At 51.1% G+C, this 14,052-nt stretch overlaps 1 protein-coding gene across 3 annotated transcripts in view; it reads right to left on the bottom strand.

Annotated features, from left to right (window-relative positions):
• MYO7A (myosin VIIA) overlaps positions 1 to 14,052 on the bottom strand; it is an 87,294-nt gene that overhangs the window by 72,252 nt on the left and 990 nt on the right. For all 3 annotated transcript variants that reach the window (XM_026446990.2, XM_026446992.2, XM_026446991.1), the window contains exon 2: positions 12,293 to 12,356. In XM_026446990.2, coding sequence (XP_026302775.1) covers positions 12,293 to 12,310 — 18 coding nt within the window. In that variant the 5' untranslated portion in view covers positions 12,311 to 12,356. The remainder of the gene's footprint in view (positions 1 to 12,292; positions 12,357 to 14,052) is intronic.

Raw genomic sequence — 14,052 nt, 5'->3', positions numbered from 1 at the left:
CCAACCACAGAAGGGGGAAGAGAAGGGGACTCACACTTACTAGAAATGTTCTGGAGCAGGGCAGGCCCTGGGCTGGGCATTTATGCAATGCCATCAGTCCCTCCTCTAGAGCAGCCATATTCCCATTTTACAGAAGAGTTAGCAGAGGCTCAGAGAGAGCCAAAGCCTCTTGAAGCCCAGCTCTCCCCATGGATCTACACTCTACATGTGTATGACAAATTCACTGGAGTCTAGACAGAAACACCAGACCACTCAAACCACTTCCTCTCTAACATGAGGTGACACCAGAACACATCCAGACCGTGGGTGAGCTGCATCCTTCTTTACCTCCAGGGCCGATTTTCATCATCATCATGACAGGTTCCTCACAGGGACACCACTCCGTGCTGGGCCCTAGATAAGGGTTCAGCCACATTGTCTTCTGGCATGTGGGGAGAGCCCTGACCTTGCAGGAGGATGTCATTTTGCATTTCTGTGGCATCTGGCCCAGGGCCTGGGTCTCACTACTCACTCAGTAAGGAATCGTGAGAGTCAAACTTGAAATCCCAAGTCAGAGAAACGGACTGAGAACAACCGCATTCAGCACTGATGGATTCAACAGACATGTATTGATTACCTGCCCAGAGTCGCAGAGTACAAAGCACTGATTAATCTAAATGCTGGGGGTTGAGCAGTGATTATGGAGTCTACATTCAAGTTAGAGGTGGTGACAAACAACTGAGATCAGCATGATCACTTTGGATACTGGGGTGAGTGCTGTCAAGGGAATAAACAAGCCAATGGTAGAGAATGACAGAGCCAACCAACCTAGACCCAGTAGCCAATGCTCCGTGGAGGGAATCGCTGAACTGACACCTGAAGAGTGACAAGCAGTCAGCCAAGGGAAAAGCAGGGGACAGTAATCCCAGCATAGGAAAGAACATGTGCAAAGGCCCTGTGGCAAGAAGGAACAGCCAGGAGGCAGGACCTGCTGAGCAAAAGGGAGCTCAGAGAAGTAGACAGGGTCCAGGATACATAGGCCCTTTGTTGGCCTTGGGATACAAGCTTAGATTTTATTCTAATCCTAATAAAAGTATTCTTTTTTGGATGGTACTCAAACTCCCTAGGAGTGTGGAAGAACTCAGACATTCTAATAAGAATATAACTTAATATCAAGTCGCAAATAAAAATGTAACAGCTGATAAAACTGATTCACAATGAAGTAAACCTGTGGGAATGGTCTGACAGAATCTGTTCTGGGCTAGGAGTCAGAAGACTGGGTTTCAGGCCCCGCCTGGCCTTGGTGAGTCACTGACCTCTTTGAGCCTCAATTTCCACATTTCTCAGTGAAGGCTGAACTCAGTGAGTCCAAGACCAACTCATTACTGTTTCAGCCTCCTCTTATTCCCATCAGAACCAGCTACAGTCATGCACTGTTTAACGCCAGAGATAAGTTCTGTGCGAACATCTTGGAGTCATCGAGTGTACCTCACAAACCTAGACGTGTACTTCACTACACACCTAGGCTGGATGGGGTAACCTCTTGTTCCTAGTACACACCTGTACAATCTGCTACTGTACTGAATACTATAGGCAGTCGTGCTCCATGGTGTATATTTGTGTAGGTAAACATATCTAAACGTACACATGAAAAGAATAGTAAAATATGGTATTATAGTCTTATGGGACCACTGCCATCTATGTGCTTTCTTCCAGCCACAGCTGCCCCTGTGGACCCTCTCTTCATATGAATGGGAAGTTGGCACATGATAGAGTCAGGCTAGTCCCAAACCCAAACTTTCTCTCAGAAAAAGTAAGAAAAATTGGAGAGGCTTGGGAGTGGAAGAGAACTCCTGTTTACGGAGCATTCACTGTGGGCCTGGGCTCCGCAGGCTGCATCCCATAAACTGCCCCATTTCATCCTCACAGCTGCTTGTGCCCAAGCCCTGCTGCACTCCCCGACCCTGGGCTTACCCCTGACAGCCACCCCACACTGGATCTGCTCCCCTTCCCCACTGGCCTGGAGCTCCCTAGGGTGGGGCTGGGTCTGAGTCCCTCATCTGTGGCTCCCCAGAGCCCAGCCCAGAGCGGGCCTCAGTGAGAGAGAAGGGGTGGGGAGCGCGTTCACTTGTGGGCGACAGTATGTGGCCAGGGGACTGTCTCCAATTTCTCTCCTCAAAGAGGTCAAGAAACATGCCCAAGGTCACACAGCTGTTTTGTGGCAGAGCCAGGACTGAAGCCCAGGTCTGAGAAACCCCAAATCCAGGGCTCTTTCCTGACATTCCCTGGGCCCAGCCCCACATGTAGCTCAGTGAGCAAAACAGGAAGTACTGATAGAGTCCTCTGTGCCCAGATGGCTCATGGGCCCTGAAGGCAAGCTGGAGACAGGCTGAGGGCAACTGGAAGGCAGGGGTCTAAGTCACCTGTATCCCCCAGCCCAGCATGGGGCCTGGCACACAGAAAATGTTTGTTTCCCCCTGGGAGAAGATAAAATAACCAAAATCAAAAAAACTTCATGTGAGCAGGAAATGGAGATTCCTAGAGGCTGAGTGAAGCACTTGGGGCCACACAGCAAACAGACATGACTAGAACTCTTTTTACTTAGGGCTGTCACCAAAGGGCAGTGACCAAATTATCTCTGCTCTAGGTCAGACTTGAGGAAACAGTTTCAGATGGAAGGGGAGAGGCTTCAGGGAGAATTTGGGGTCTTAGGACTTCTGAAGGGGAACATTCCTGTGGCCCTAGGAAAAGTTGTTGAAGCATTGCAATGCAGGAAGGTTGTAAGGATCCTCATTTTACAGCTGAAGAAACTGAGGGCCAAAGAAAGAAAGGAACCTGACCACAGTCACTCATCAAACCAGTGACTGACAGGACTGTTAGCATCTGGAGGACAGAGCCAGGACCAAAACCAGGGTGGGTCAAGAGTCACTGGCTCAGAGGGAGAAGGGAGGGAGGGAGGAAGCCATGAAAGAAGATGAAGCTTCACTGAGGGGCAGGAGGCAAGTGAGAAAGGGGAACCAGGCTCCAGGTAGGACCCCAGCACTCCCTCCCATCCCCATGGCTAGCCCCAGGCACCCCACCACTGCATCTGGCCCCATTCCTACACCATGTTCCGTAACAACTTTACACACTGTATGGGGCACCTTGCTTGGTCTCATTTTGAATGGAAGACCTCGTTTGTGACATGACACATGCCTCAGCATGGCTGTGTAACGTGGGGCAAGTCCCAGCTTCTCTCCTATCAAATATGTGACCAGGGCAGAGGGTCTCCCAGGCCCCAGTAGCTATGCAGGCTCCCAGCCCCACAGTCGTGACTTCCTAGAACGGGTCTGTTCAAACGTTCTCAGGGGTACCCCAAAACCCCTGTGGGGCCTCCCCTCCAGGAAAGCCAGCACACATCTACAGTGAACACATAGTCAGGATGTCTGGCTTGTAGTCCCAGCTCCACCACTAACGCTGTGTCTCTTTGGGTGAGGCACTCAATCTTTCTGGGCCTCAGTTTCCACCAGCCTTGAAATGGAAGGAGTCAGTGCATGTAAAGATGAGAGACCCACGCAAATGCACATTGTTCTTTCTGTCTACCCTCCTTCCTCCCAGGCATCAAGCCAGTCTTGGGCCAATATTAATAATTCCCCATGGGGCCTTAGCCCTTTCTGTCTCTTCCTTACTCTAGGACCAGGCCTGGGGTCAGTCCCTGTTTATGGAGCCTGTTTCAGGACATTTTGCCCCTCGTTATATTTGTGATCACTCTGGGACACTGGTTTTATCACCCCATTTTCACAAATGGGAAACGTGAGCCAAGCGTCTTGCCAGTGTCTAGTTGCTAAACATAGTTTGGAGAGGAGACCAGTGGGCCGAGCTTTCCCTTCCACCAGCGGTCAGCCAGTCCACAAACTATGGTTCGGGTCCCTCTGTGCACCTGGAGGTGCTCTCTGCTCTGGACCTCAACAAATGCAGGACACCCCTGCCCAGACATGGCCTGTCTGGCTTGGGTTTCCCAGATGCAAAACCTCCCCTCCCAGGAAAGGGCAGCTGCGGCCAAGTTCACGCTGGGGGAGGTCAGAGACCGCAGGTGGTATCCTGGGGCTGCAGTCCATGCACACCCTGAAGCTTAGCGACCCTGTTTGTGGCCCGCCAGCTTCTAACGGGGAGGGGGGGCGGGGTGGGGACTGAGGCCCGAGGCGAGGCGCCCTCCCCCTCCCATCTCCCCTCCGGGTCCGGGCCTCACCGGAAGGACAGCGTAAGTCTTGAACGCCTGGTTCAGGCTGCGCACCAGCGCCCACTTGCCGAGCTGCGGGACGCGCGCGGGGTCGGCAGAGTCGGCGGGGTCGGCGGGGGGCTCCATGGTGCGGCGATGGCGGCACTGCTCCGGCTCCCTAATTCACCTAATCCCGTGCGCGCCGCCCGCCCCGGAACCCTAAACCGGGCCATCTGCCGCGGGTCCATGGCAACGGCGGCTTAGGTGACGCCCGCGGGCAGGACGGCGAGGGGGCGCCCGCACCACCCCGGCCCCCTCCGTCTCGGCAGAACCCCCCACAACCCCACTTCGCCGGGAATTCCAGGCGGCCTCACTGGCACCGTGGTGGTATGCCTGGGATAAACGTGGCACCTGGCACCGCACCTGACCGCAGTTTTGGAAAAAATCGGTGTGTTTTCTATGGAAGGAAACACGAGGATGTTACGGAATAGAACGCGGGAAACTCCCGGGGTTTTTAAGACTAAACGGGAGATGCATTGAAGATATTTCTGGCTCCCTGGCTGCTTCTGGGGAGTGAGGGCAGATACACAGTTTCCTTCTGGGGTAAGTTTGGGGAAAAGCCCCTGAACAGTCTGTGTCCTCCTCCCGCAGCCCCAGAGGTCAAATAGCAGCCCACATCCATCCTGCAGGGGAGGCCTTGGAGGCCTGGTGTGGGGTCCCCTGAACTCCCCAGGACAGCTGCATCATCTCGATGGCTCAGAGCTCTCCCTGCAATGGGGCGAGCTGGCCTCCTGTGTCCTAGCAGCCACACAGGGCTGGGCACCAGGCGTCGGTCCACGCTGGGCTGTGAGCCGGGGGCCACCATCCCATCCCGAGGGCCGGGAAGGCCCAGGCCCTGTGACTCCCCTCCCATTCCTTCCTTCTCGCCTCGCCCTGCCTATCTTTGTCCTCCTCCCCTCTTTCCTCCCTTTTTTCTCTTCTCTTTTCAAGGCCTCCAGTCTGCATTTGTGGCCTTCCGCATTGCCTAGTATCCTGGAAGCCAACTGCTCCCCAACAAATGAAAAACGGCAGAGAGTGAGGGCAGGGGACTGGGTGGGAGGAATGGCAAGGAAAAAGACAGTGATGCCTCACACAAGGCTCAGAGCCACCCAGGATGGGTCCAGTTCTACCCCACTCCCTGTCCCAGCCTTGGGGACCCAGGGCTCTGCTGCCTAGCACAAAGCTGACTGATCAGTGATTCCCACCCACTTCCTGTGACCTCTCAGGGACACTGCTCTCAGGAGAGGTGCTTCTCCGAGTCAAGCCGAAAACAAGCACGTCTATCTCTCCCCACCCACCTACAGCAGCACATTGGAACAGGAATCAGACCTCAGACACAAGGAAGCGCTAGTGGTGAGCTTCTGAGCATTCTTCCATAAGTCCATATAACCCACCTTTACTGAGTACAGGCTCAGACTAAAACACAAAAGACGCTGTTAACAAGACATGTCCTCAGAGCTCCCAGCCTGGTGTAGTGGACAGACCCAGGTGCAGATAAGGATGGTACCAGCAGATAAGAGGCAGATTAGCCCTGGAGACACAGGATAGCGCAGTTGCTAAGAGTTTGGACCCTGGAGTCAGGGCTTAGTTTCAATCCCAGCTCAGCCACTCACAAGCTGTGTTACCTTGGGCAAGTTCCTCGACCTCTATGTTCCTTTCTTTCCTCATCTATCAGGTGACAAAATGACAGTGCTTCCACGTGTTCGTGAGGATTTAACAGGTTAAGATGCATAATGCACCTAGATTGGTGCCTGTTAGAGCAAATGTATATGAGTGCCAGTCATGGTTAACTAAAGGAGTTGTGTTAGGGGTGACAGCTGGGTTTTATGATTTTTTTTAGGCAGACATTAGGGGAAAGGGCATCCCAGGAAGAGGGAACAGCAAACTCAGAGAATCAGAGGAGAGAGGGAAGAGATCGTAAAGTAGGTCTGGCGACTGGTGGCTAAAGAGAGGTCCCCTGGGGGAGACCCTGCAAGGCGCTAAGAACCTGACTTTGCCTGGTTCCAGACTGACGACTGAGACCACCCCTGAGCTGGAGGAATAAGCCTCTTCTCCACAAGTGGCAAAGACAGAGACTCTTGAAAGCCGCAACAGAGAGGTGACTCGTTCTATACAACGAATCCTTAATATGAGTCTCAGCTGATTTCTCATCAGAAACCATGGCGGCCAGAAGGCAGTAGGATGGCATATTTAAAATGATGAAAGAATAAAAAAACTGTCAAGAAAGAATTCTGTATCTGGCATGAGTATCCCTCACAAAGGAAGGAGAAATGAAGACATTCCCATGTACGTAAAAGCTGAGGGAGTTTGTCACTGGTTGACTTGCCCTATAAGAAATGCTAAAAATTAAAAGACATTGAACAACAACAAAACAACCAATCCAGTTCAAAAATGGGCATAGGCAAGAGTTTGATTGCACCACTGCACACCAGCCTAGGTGATAGAGTGAGACCGTGTCTCCAAAACAAACAAACACAGGCATAGGACTGAAATAGACATTTCTCCAAAAAAGATATACAAAGAGCCAAGAAGCACATGAAAAGATGCTCAGCATCACTCATCATTAGGAAAATGCAAATCATAACCACAATGAGATACCACTGTACACCCGTTAGGATGGCTATTACAAAAAAAAAAAAAAACAGAAAATAAGTTTTGGCAAAGATGTAGAGAAAATGGAACCCTTATGCACCGCTGGTGGGAATGTAAAATAATACAAATGCTGTGAAAAACACTATGGCAGTTCCTAAAAAAATTAAAATGAGAATTACCATATGACCCAGCAATTCTACCTCTGGATATATACTCAAAAGAATTAAAAGCAGAATCTCAAAGAGATCTTTGCATACCTATGTTCAAAGCAGTATTAATTATAATAGCTAAAAAACAGAAGCAATCCAAGTGTTTCTCAATAGATGAATGAATAAACAATATGTGGTATAAACATGTAATAAAACATTACTCAGCCTTAAAAAGGAAGGAAATTCTGACACATGCTATTAATACAACATGGATGAACCTTGAGGATATTATGCTAAGTGAAGTAAGTCATCACAAAAAGACAAATAGTGTATGATTCCACTTATGTGAGGTACCTAGAGTAGTCAAATCAAAACCATAAAGCAGAATGGTGGTTGCCAGGGGCAGCGGGGAGAGGGGAATGGGGAGTTATTGTTCAATCGATAGAATTTTTATTTTACAAGATGAAAAGAATTGTAGAAATTGATAGTGGTGAAGGTCATGCAACATTGTGAATGTATTTAATGCCACTGAACTATGCACTTAAAGTGATTAAATGGGGCCAGGCACAGGGCTCATTCCTGTAACCCTAGCACTTTGGGAGGCTGAGGCGAGTGGATCACCTGAGGTCAGAGGTTCAAGACCAGCCTGGCCAACATGGTAAAACCCCATTTCTACTAAAAATACAGAAATTAGCTGGGGATGGTGGCAGGGACCTGTAATCCCAGGTACTCAGGAGGCTGAGGCAGGAGAATCACTTGAACCTGGGAAGCATAAGTTGCAGTGAGCTGAGATCACACCACTGCACTCCAACCTGGGTGACAGAGTGAGACTCTGTCTCAAAAGAAAAAAAAAAAATTGGAAAAAAAATTAGAGTACAGTAGACAGTAATGCAAAGCCATATGAAAAAAAAATAAAGAACACTGGTAAAGGCACTTGCGTAGATAAATAGAAAAGTCATATTTGACCAGGCACAGTGATAGGGTGCCTGTACTCCCAGCCACTTGGGAGGCTGAAGCGCAGGGCTGCCTGAGCCCGGGAGTTCAAAGCTGTAGTACACCACTATTGCACTTGTGAATAGCATCTGCACTCCAGCTTGGGCAATATAGTAAGACTCCATCTCTTAAACAAACAAACAAAAAACAGTATTGTTGTATTTTTGGTCTGTAACTACTTTCTTTTCTGTGTGATTTAAAAGGCAAATGTATAACATAATGATACATCTATGTTAACCGGCACACAATGTACAAAGATGCAATTTGGACAATAAACAACATAAAGGGGGAGAGAGAAAACTATAAAGGAACATAATTTTTAGATATTATTGAAGCTAATTTGGCCTTAACTCAAACTACATTGCTATAGATTTAAGATGTTATTTGTAGGGCAGGTGCAGTGGCTCATACCTGTAATCCCAGCACTTTGAGAGGCTGAGGCAGGCAGATCACTTGAGGTCAGGAGTTCGAGACCAACATGGTGAAACCCCGTCTCTACTAAAAATAAAACAATTAGCCAGGCATGGTGGTGCATGCTTGTAATCCAGCTACTTGGGAGGCTGAGGCAAGAGAATTGCTTGAACCCGGGAGGCAGAGGTTGCAGTGAGCCGAGATCACACCACTGCACTCCAGCCTGGGCGACAAGAGTGAAACTCCATCTCAAAAAAAAGGATGTTATTTGTAAACCTAAGAATGACCATTGAGGAAAAAAACTTTTAAAATACACAGAAGAGTAAATGAGAATCAAAACAGTACTTTAGAAAAAAAAAGTCAATTAAACACAAAAGAAAGCAGTAATGAGGAACTGAGGAGGAAAAGATATAAGACATACAGAAAACATAGCAAAATGGCAGAAGTCCTTCCTTAACAGTAATTATTTTACATGTAAATGGATTAAACTCTCCAACCAAAAGGTAAAGATTGGCAGAATGGATCAAAACAAAACAAAACAAAGAAAACAAAAACCAACCACATGATCTAACTATATGCTGCTTACAAGAGATCCACTTTAGATCCAAAGACACAAATAGGTTAAAAGTAGAAGGATTTCATGCAAATAGTAACCAAAAGTGAGCTGAGATCACACCACTGCACTCCTACCTGGGTAACAGAGTAAGACTCTGTCTCAAAAAAAAAAAAAAAAAATTGGGATGACTATACTATCAGACATAGATGTTAAGTCAAAATCATTACAAGAAACAAAGAAGGACATTATATTTTACTAAAAGCATCAATCCAACTGTTATCAACAGCCCACAAATTTACCTCCAAACCTCCCTCTGCCCACAAATCTGGGCCAAGTACACAGAGTCCCTACCCTGGCCCCACCATGAAGCCGGGAATCATGACATACTGAAGCACAGAAGCCCTCCTTATGGTCCTTAGTGTACTACAGGGTTCTGAGTTCTTATTCCAGCCCTGGGCAAGGTGCACTACAGGTGCACTACAGAGTTCTGAGTTCTTATTCCAGCCCTGGGCAAGTCCTTCTCCCTGAGACCTCAGCCCCTGTATGTTCATGAAGGACTGCAGCAGCTGTCTCATGGCTTTCCATGTCCACCCTCTCCCAGGGAGGGCAGAAGCCTTTCCCATTCCCAGGCACCCTCCCATCCCTGTGCCCCCAGGGAACTCACTGTCACAGTTTAAGTCACAGGTGCCTTTCCTAGGTTTCTAAGCTGTGTCCCCACATTGGTCTGGGAACTCCTCCAAGGCAGGAAATAGTAGGTGAATGCCTGCTCTACCTGCCCTCAAACAGGAAGTACGCTTCAGCTGCTTCCTTGGTCCTGAAAAAACACCCAGCCCCAGGCCGAGACGGGCGGATCACGAGGTCAGGAGACTGAGACCATCCTGGCTAACACGGTGAAACCCCATCTCTACTAAAAAAAATACAAAAAAACTAGCCAGGCGTGGTGGCAGGCGCCTGTAGTCCCAGCTACTCAGGAGGCTAAGGCAGGAGAATGGCGTAAACGTGGGAGGCGGAGCTTGCAGTGAGCTGAGATCCGGCCACTGCACACCAGCCTGGGAGACAGAGTGAGACTCCGTCTCAAAAAAAAAAAAAAGAAAAGAAAACCCAGCCCCAGGGAGCTGACCTGCTCTGTAGTTCCACAGACCAAGCCCAGTGGGATCCATCTTGTGCTTTGCTGTTGATGAGTGAGAGGGCGTTGGGCACGTTACTCAGCCTTCCTGAGCCTGTTTCCTCATATGCAAAATGCAGATTCAAAACCTCTTTTCCGGCTGGGTGCAGTGGCTCACACCTGTAATCCCAGTACTTTGGGAGGTGGAGGTGAGTGGATCACGAGGTCAGGAGATCGAGACCATCCTGGCCAACATGGTGAAACCCCATCTCTACTAAAAATACAAAAATTAATTGGATGTGGTGGCGTGTGTCTGTAATCCCAGCTACTCAGGAGGCTGAGGCAGGAGAATTGCTTGAATCAGGGAGTCGAAGGTTGCACTGAGCCAAAGTCATGCCATAGCACTTCAGCCTGGTGACACAGCGAGACTCTATCTCAAAACAAACAAGCAAGCAAACAAACAAACAAACAAACCCTCTTTTCCCACAGCTGCCATTGTGAGGCTAAAATGCCATTTGGGACTCCATGAAAATGCTTCTTCCTTCATCTGCTTCCCCGGTCTGCCTCTCTCCTCCTCTCTTCCTGCCTGTTCCTTGCCTATCCTGAAAGATCCATGGGAAACAGGATGAAGGCTGTCCCTCCTGTCCAGGACTCATCAGGAAGCCCCAGGTAGGCAGAGAAAGAAGGAGGACTGTGGACAAGGCTCTGGGGTTTGCAGAGCAGGGAAGCCTCCCAAAGGAAGCAGAGGCCACACTGAAGCCTGAGTAGAAGTCAGTCAGGCAAGGGAGGAAGCCAAGCGCTCCGTGGATCTTTCAGGACAGGGAAGGATGTGGCAGGAAGAGAGGAGAGGGCTGACTAGGGAAGCAGATGAAGGAAGAAGCATTTTCATGGAGCTCCACATGGCATTTTAGCCTCGCATCGGCAGCTGTGGGAAAAGAGGCTTTTAATCTTCATTTTACATATGAGGAAACTGAGGCTCAGGAAGGCTGTGTAACGTACCCAAGGCCCTCCCACTCATCAATAGCAAAGCCTGGGCTGGATGGAGCCCATTGGGTCTGGCCTGTGCAACTGCAGAGCTGACTGGTTCACCAGGGCTGGGCTTTCTTCAGGACCAAGGAAGCAGCTGAGTGTACTTCCTACTTGAGGGCAGGCAGAGCAGGCATTCACCTACAAGACACTTGCTCCCAACAGAGGCCACCCACAGCTGGAAGCGGGTCAGTGTTCAGAGGGGCAGGAGGGGAGGGGTGGTGAGGAGGTCCCTTCAGCCAGAGGCCTGCCTCAGAGGCCCCCTGAGGGAGGATGCCCCTGGAGAGCTATGGGGGCCCAGGCCCTGGCACACAGCAAACACTCAGCGAATGGACTTTTCCTCTCGTAGATCCTGCCCATCTCTAATGGGCATTTGAACAGGCTCTCAGGCCAAGGGGCTCTAGAGGGGGTCTCCTCCAGCCCCTAGGATGGAAGAATGTCTGTCCTGATGCTGCCCTGAAGCCTGCCTCTCACTCACACACAGACACACAAGCACACACTCATCTGCAAACAGGCCGGTCCGTGCAGCCTCAGGGTGGCCAGGCAAGGCTGAGCCATTGGCCTCTGGTGACCCTGGAGACCGAAAAGCTGCTGGCCAAGCCCCCACAGCACACAGCCTCACAAGCCCTACAGCCTGCTGCCAGGCCCACCTGGCTCAGGGCCCACATTCCTGGCTTCTGCTCTGGAGACCAGGAGCTCATTAGAGCCTCAGACTGATCACGGGAAGGGCTGAGGGTCAGAGGCCACTGTGGCCCTCAGTAGGAAGGGGGGCTGGAGGACTCAGCTCAGGGCAGCACCTCTGCTACTTCCCATAAAATCCCAGGGGGCTCCAGCTCAAGCCATGTCCCCCACCCCGCCCTCCAGTCACTGCTCCCCAAGGCCCTAAGGATAAGTTGGGCTCAGGGCCCTTTCTGGCCTGGCTTTGGGAGCCTTGCCAACCTCCTCTCCTCTTCTCCAGGGACCTTCCCACATCTAGGCCTTTGCACATGCTGTTCCATTGCCTGGGATCCAGAGATGTCTGTAAATAAAATCATTTCTGCCCAGTGGGGTGAGCCCGTGAGAGAAGGAAACCCCAGCCGGCACATCAGAAGGAACAGGTTTCAGACTGGGCCTGGAGGGCTGGGTTTGGAAATGTAGCAATTTTCCAAGAGAACACCCTGGGGAGGGTGTCCCATGGGTAAACACATGGAAGAAGGGATATGGGATGGGGAGGACAGGCCACCCAAAAAGGTGGGAGCACTGACCTGCTGAAGAATCACCATGGTCCCAAGTCAGGAGCTCCTGCTGCCCACTGGGCCAGGCACAGTTCTGCAGGGAGAGAGACCGTGTCATGCTTCCGGGCAGGCCAGCCCTGGAAGCCTGGAGCCTGGCTAGGGTCACCTGGGCTCCTCCCAAAGCCCCAGCTCCTCCTCCCTCGAGGGAACCCTCCCTGGCTTCTCTCCCTCTGGCCACTGCCCAACCTGCGTGACCTGAGCCTCAGCCATTGTCACCAGTGCCACTGCCCAGAGCAGCTGAATTCTTCTTTCAGTCACTGTCATTCAGAGATTCCCAAAGGGCTCCTAGAAAGTAGCAAGTCTGGCCCCACCAGGGACCTGTGGCAAAGGGGCCCAGAGAGGGACCAAGACTTGCCCAGGGTCACACAGCTAGCCAGAGCAAATTTAGGACCAGGACTTAATCTCCGGCACTCAGCTTAGGGATTGTCCCAGGAATGTGGGTGACAAGGACAAGCCTGAGAGAGGGGAAGGTCATGGGCTGGGCATGACCTGCTCATGGCACACCCTGCCTGAAAGCTCTCAAGAGCACCCACTGCCCTCAGGATGGCTCTGTGCAGAGCACTGGCTGCTGACGGGGAGGCAGGGTCATTGGCATCTGTCTCTGGCTGTGCTGCTCAATGCACCACACCTGGGCCTGGGCCCCCCAGGCCCAGCACAGTCTGGCCCCTGCTGATGTCTCAGTCTTTTCTCTCACTGCTCACTCCCTTTCATACCCTTATACTTGGACATCCTCAGTGACTCACTGTTCCTGAAAAACGCCAGCTCTTGCCATCTCCTGGCCTTTACACACTGGCCCTTCTACCTGAAATTTTGACTAGTGAATTTCCACCTGTGGTTCATGGTTCAGTTCAGATGATACCTCCTCCAAGAAGCCTTCCCTGACCACCCCAAAGCTGCCAAGAGCCTCTATATTCCCCTTTATCCCATTTTGACTATATGCATTATGTTGTCAGGGTAAGGATCTGTCCCACCTCTGCCCCCAAAGTTGGGGAGTTGATCCAGGGTGGGATGTGGCCGGTGAGAGAGGGTCTGAGACATTGCCTTGTCTCCAGCCTTGCCCAGCACAGGGCCAGGCCCAGAGATGGGCTCTGGAAGAAGCTTAAAAGGCAGCCCCAGCCTACAGGCCCTGGTGTGAGGCCCCTCTGGCTCCCAACCTGTCCCCTAGAATGCGCATCAATTTTTCACAAGGGACCATTCAGAGCTGCCGGGCATTCGATCCTCTGCCCATGACACCGCCTGACACCCGAGCCCTGACCCCTGCCCTGGAGCTCTGGAACACAGCAAACCCACGGTCCTTCCAGAGACCTGAACTAGTCTGGGTGCCTGGTGGGGGTGTGGATTCTACAGGGCCAGCAGGCAAATGCCACTGGGCGCTTGTCTGAAGATGGTGCCTAGGCTGTGGAGCCGGCACCCTATGCCAACATGAGCCGTGAGGGCTGGGGGCAGAGCCAGCGCTTTCACTAGAGATGTGGGGCTCCAAGGGATGTGGATCAGAGGAGAGTGGTGAGGGCATGGAATTTAAGGGCCACATGTTAAAATGACAAGACATACATTTTATTTCTAAAAATGAGAACTAGACCACGTTCAAGTTAATTTCTGGGCCGGGCGCGGTGGCTCAAGCCTGTAATCCCAGCACTTTGGGAGGCCGAGACGGGCGGATCACGAGGTCAGGAGATCGAGACCATCCTGGCTAACACGGTGAAACCCCGTCTCTACTAAAAATACAAAAA

Source organism: Piliocolobus tephrosceles, chromosome 13, assembly GCF_002776525.5.
Source record: "Piliocolobus tephrosceles isolate RC106 chromosome 13, ASM277652v3, whole genome shotgun sequence".
In the NCBI taxonomy this organism is placed as follows: domain Eukaryota; kingdom Metazoa; phylum Chordata; class Mammalia; order Primates; family Cercopithecidae; genus Piliocolobus; species Piliocolobus tephrosceles.
The sequence above is the reverse complement of the archived record's forward strand: the minus strand, read 5'-3'. Positions and strand labels throughout refer to the sequence as shown.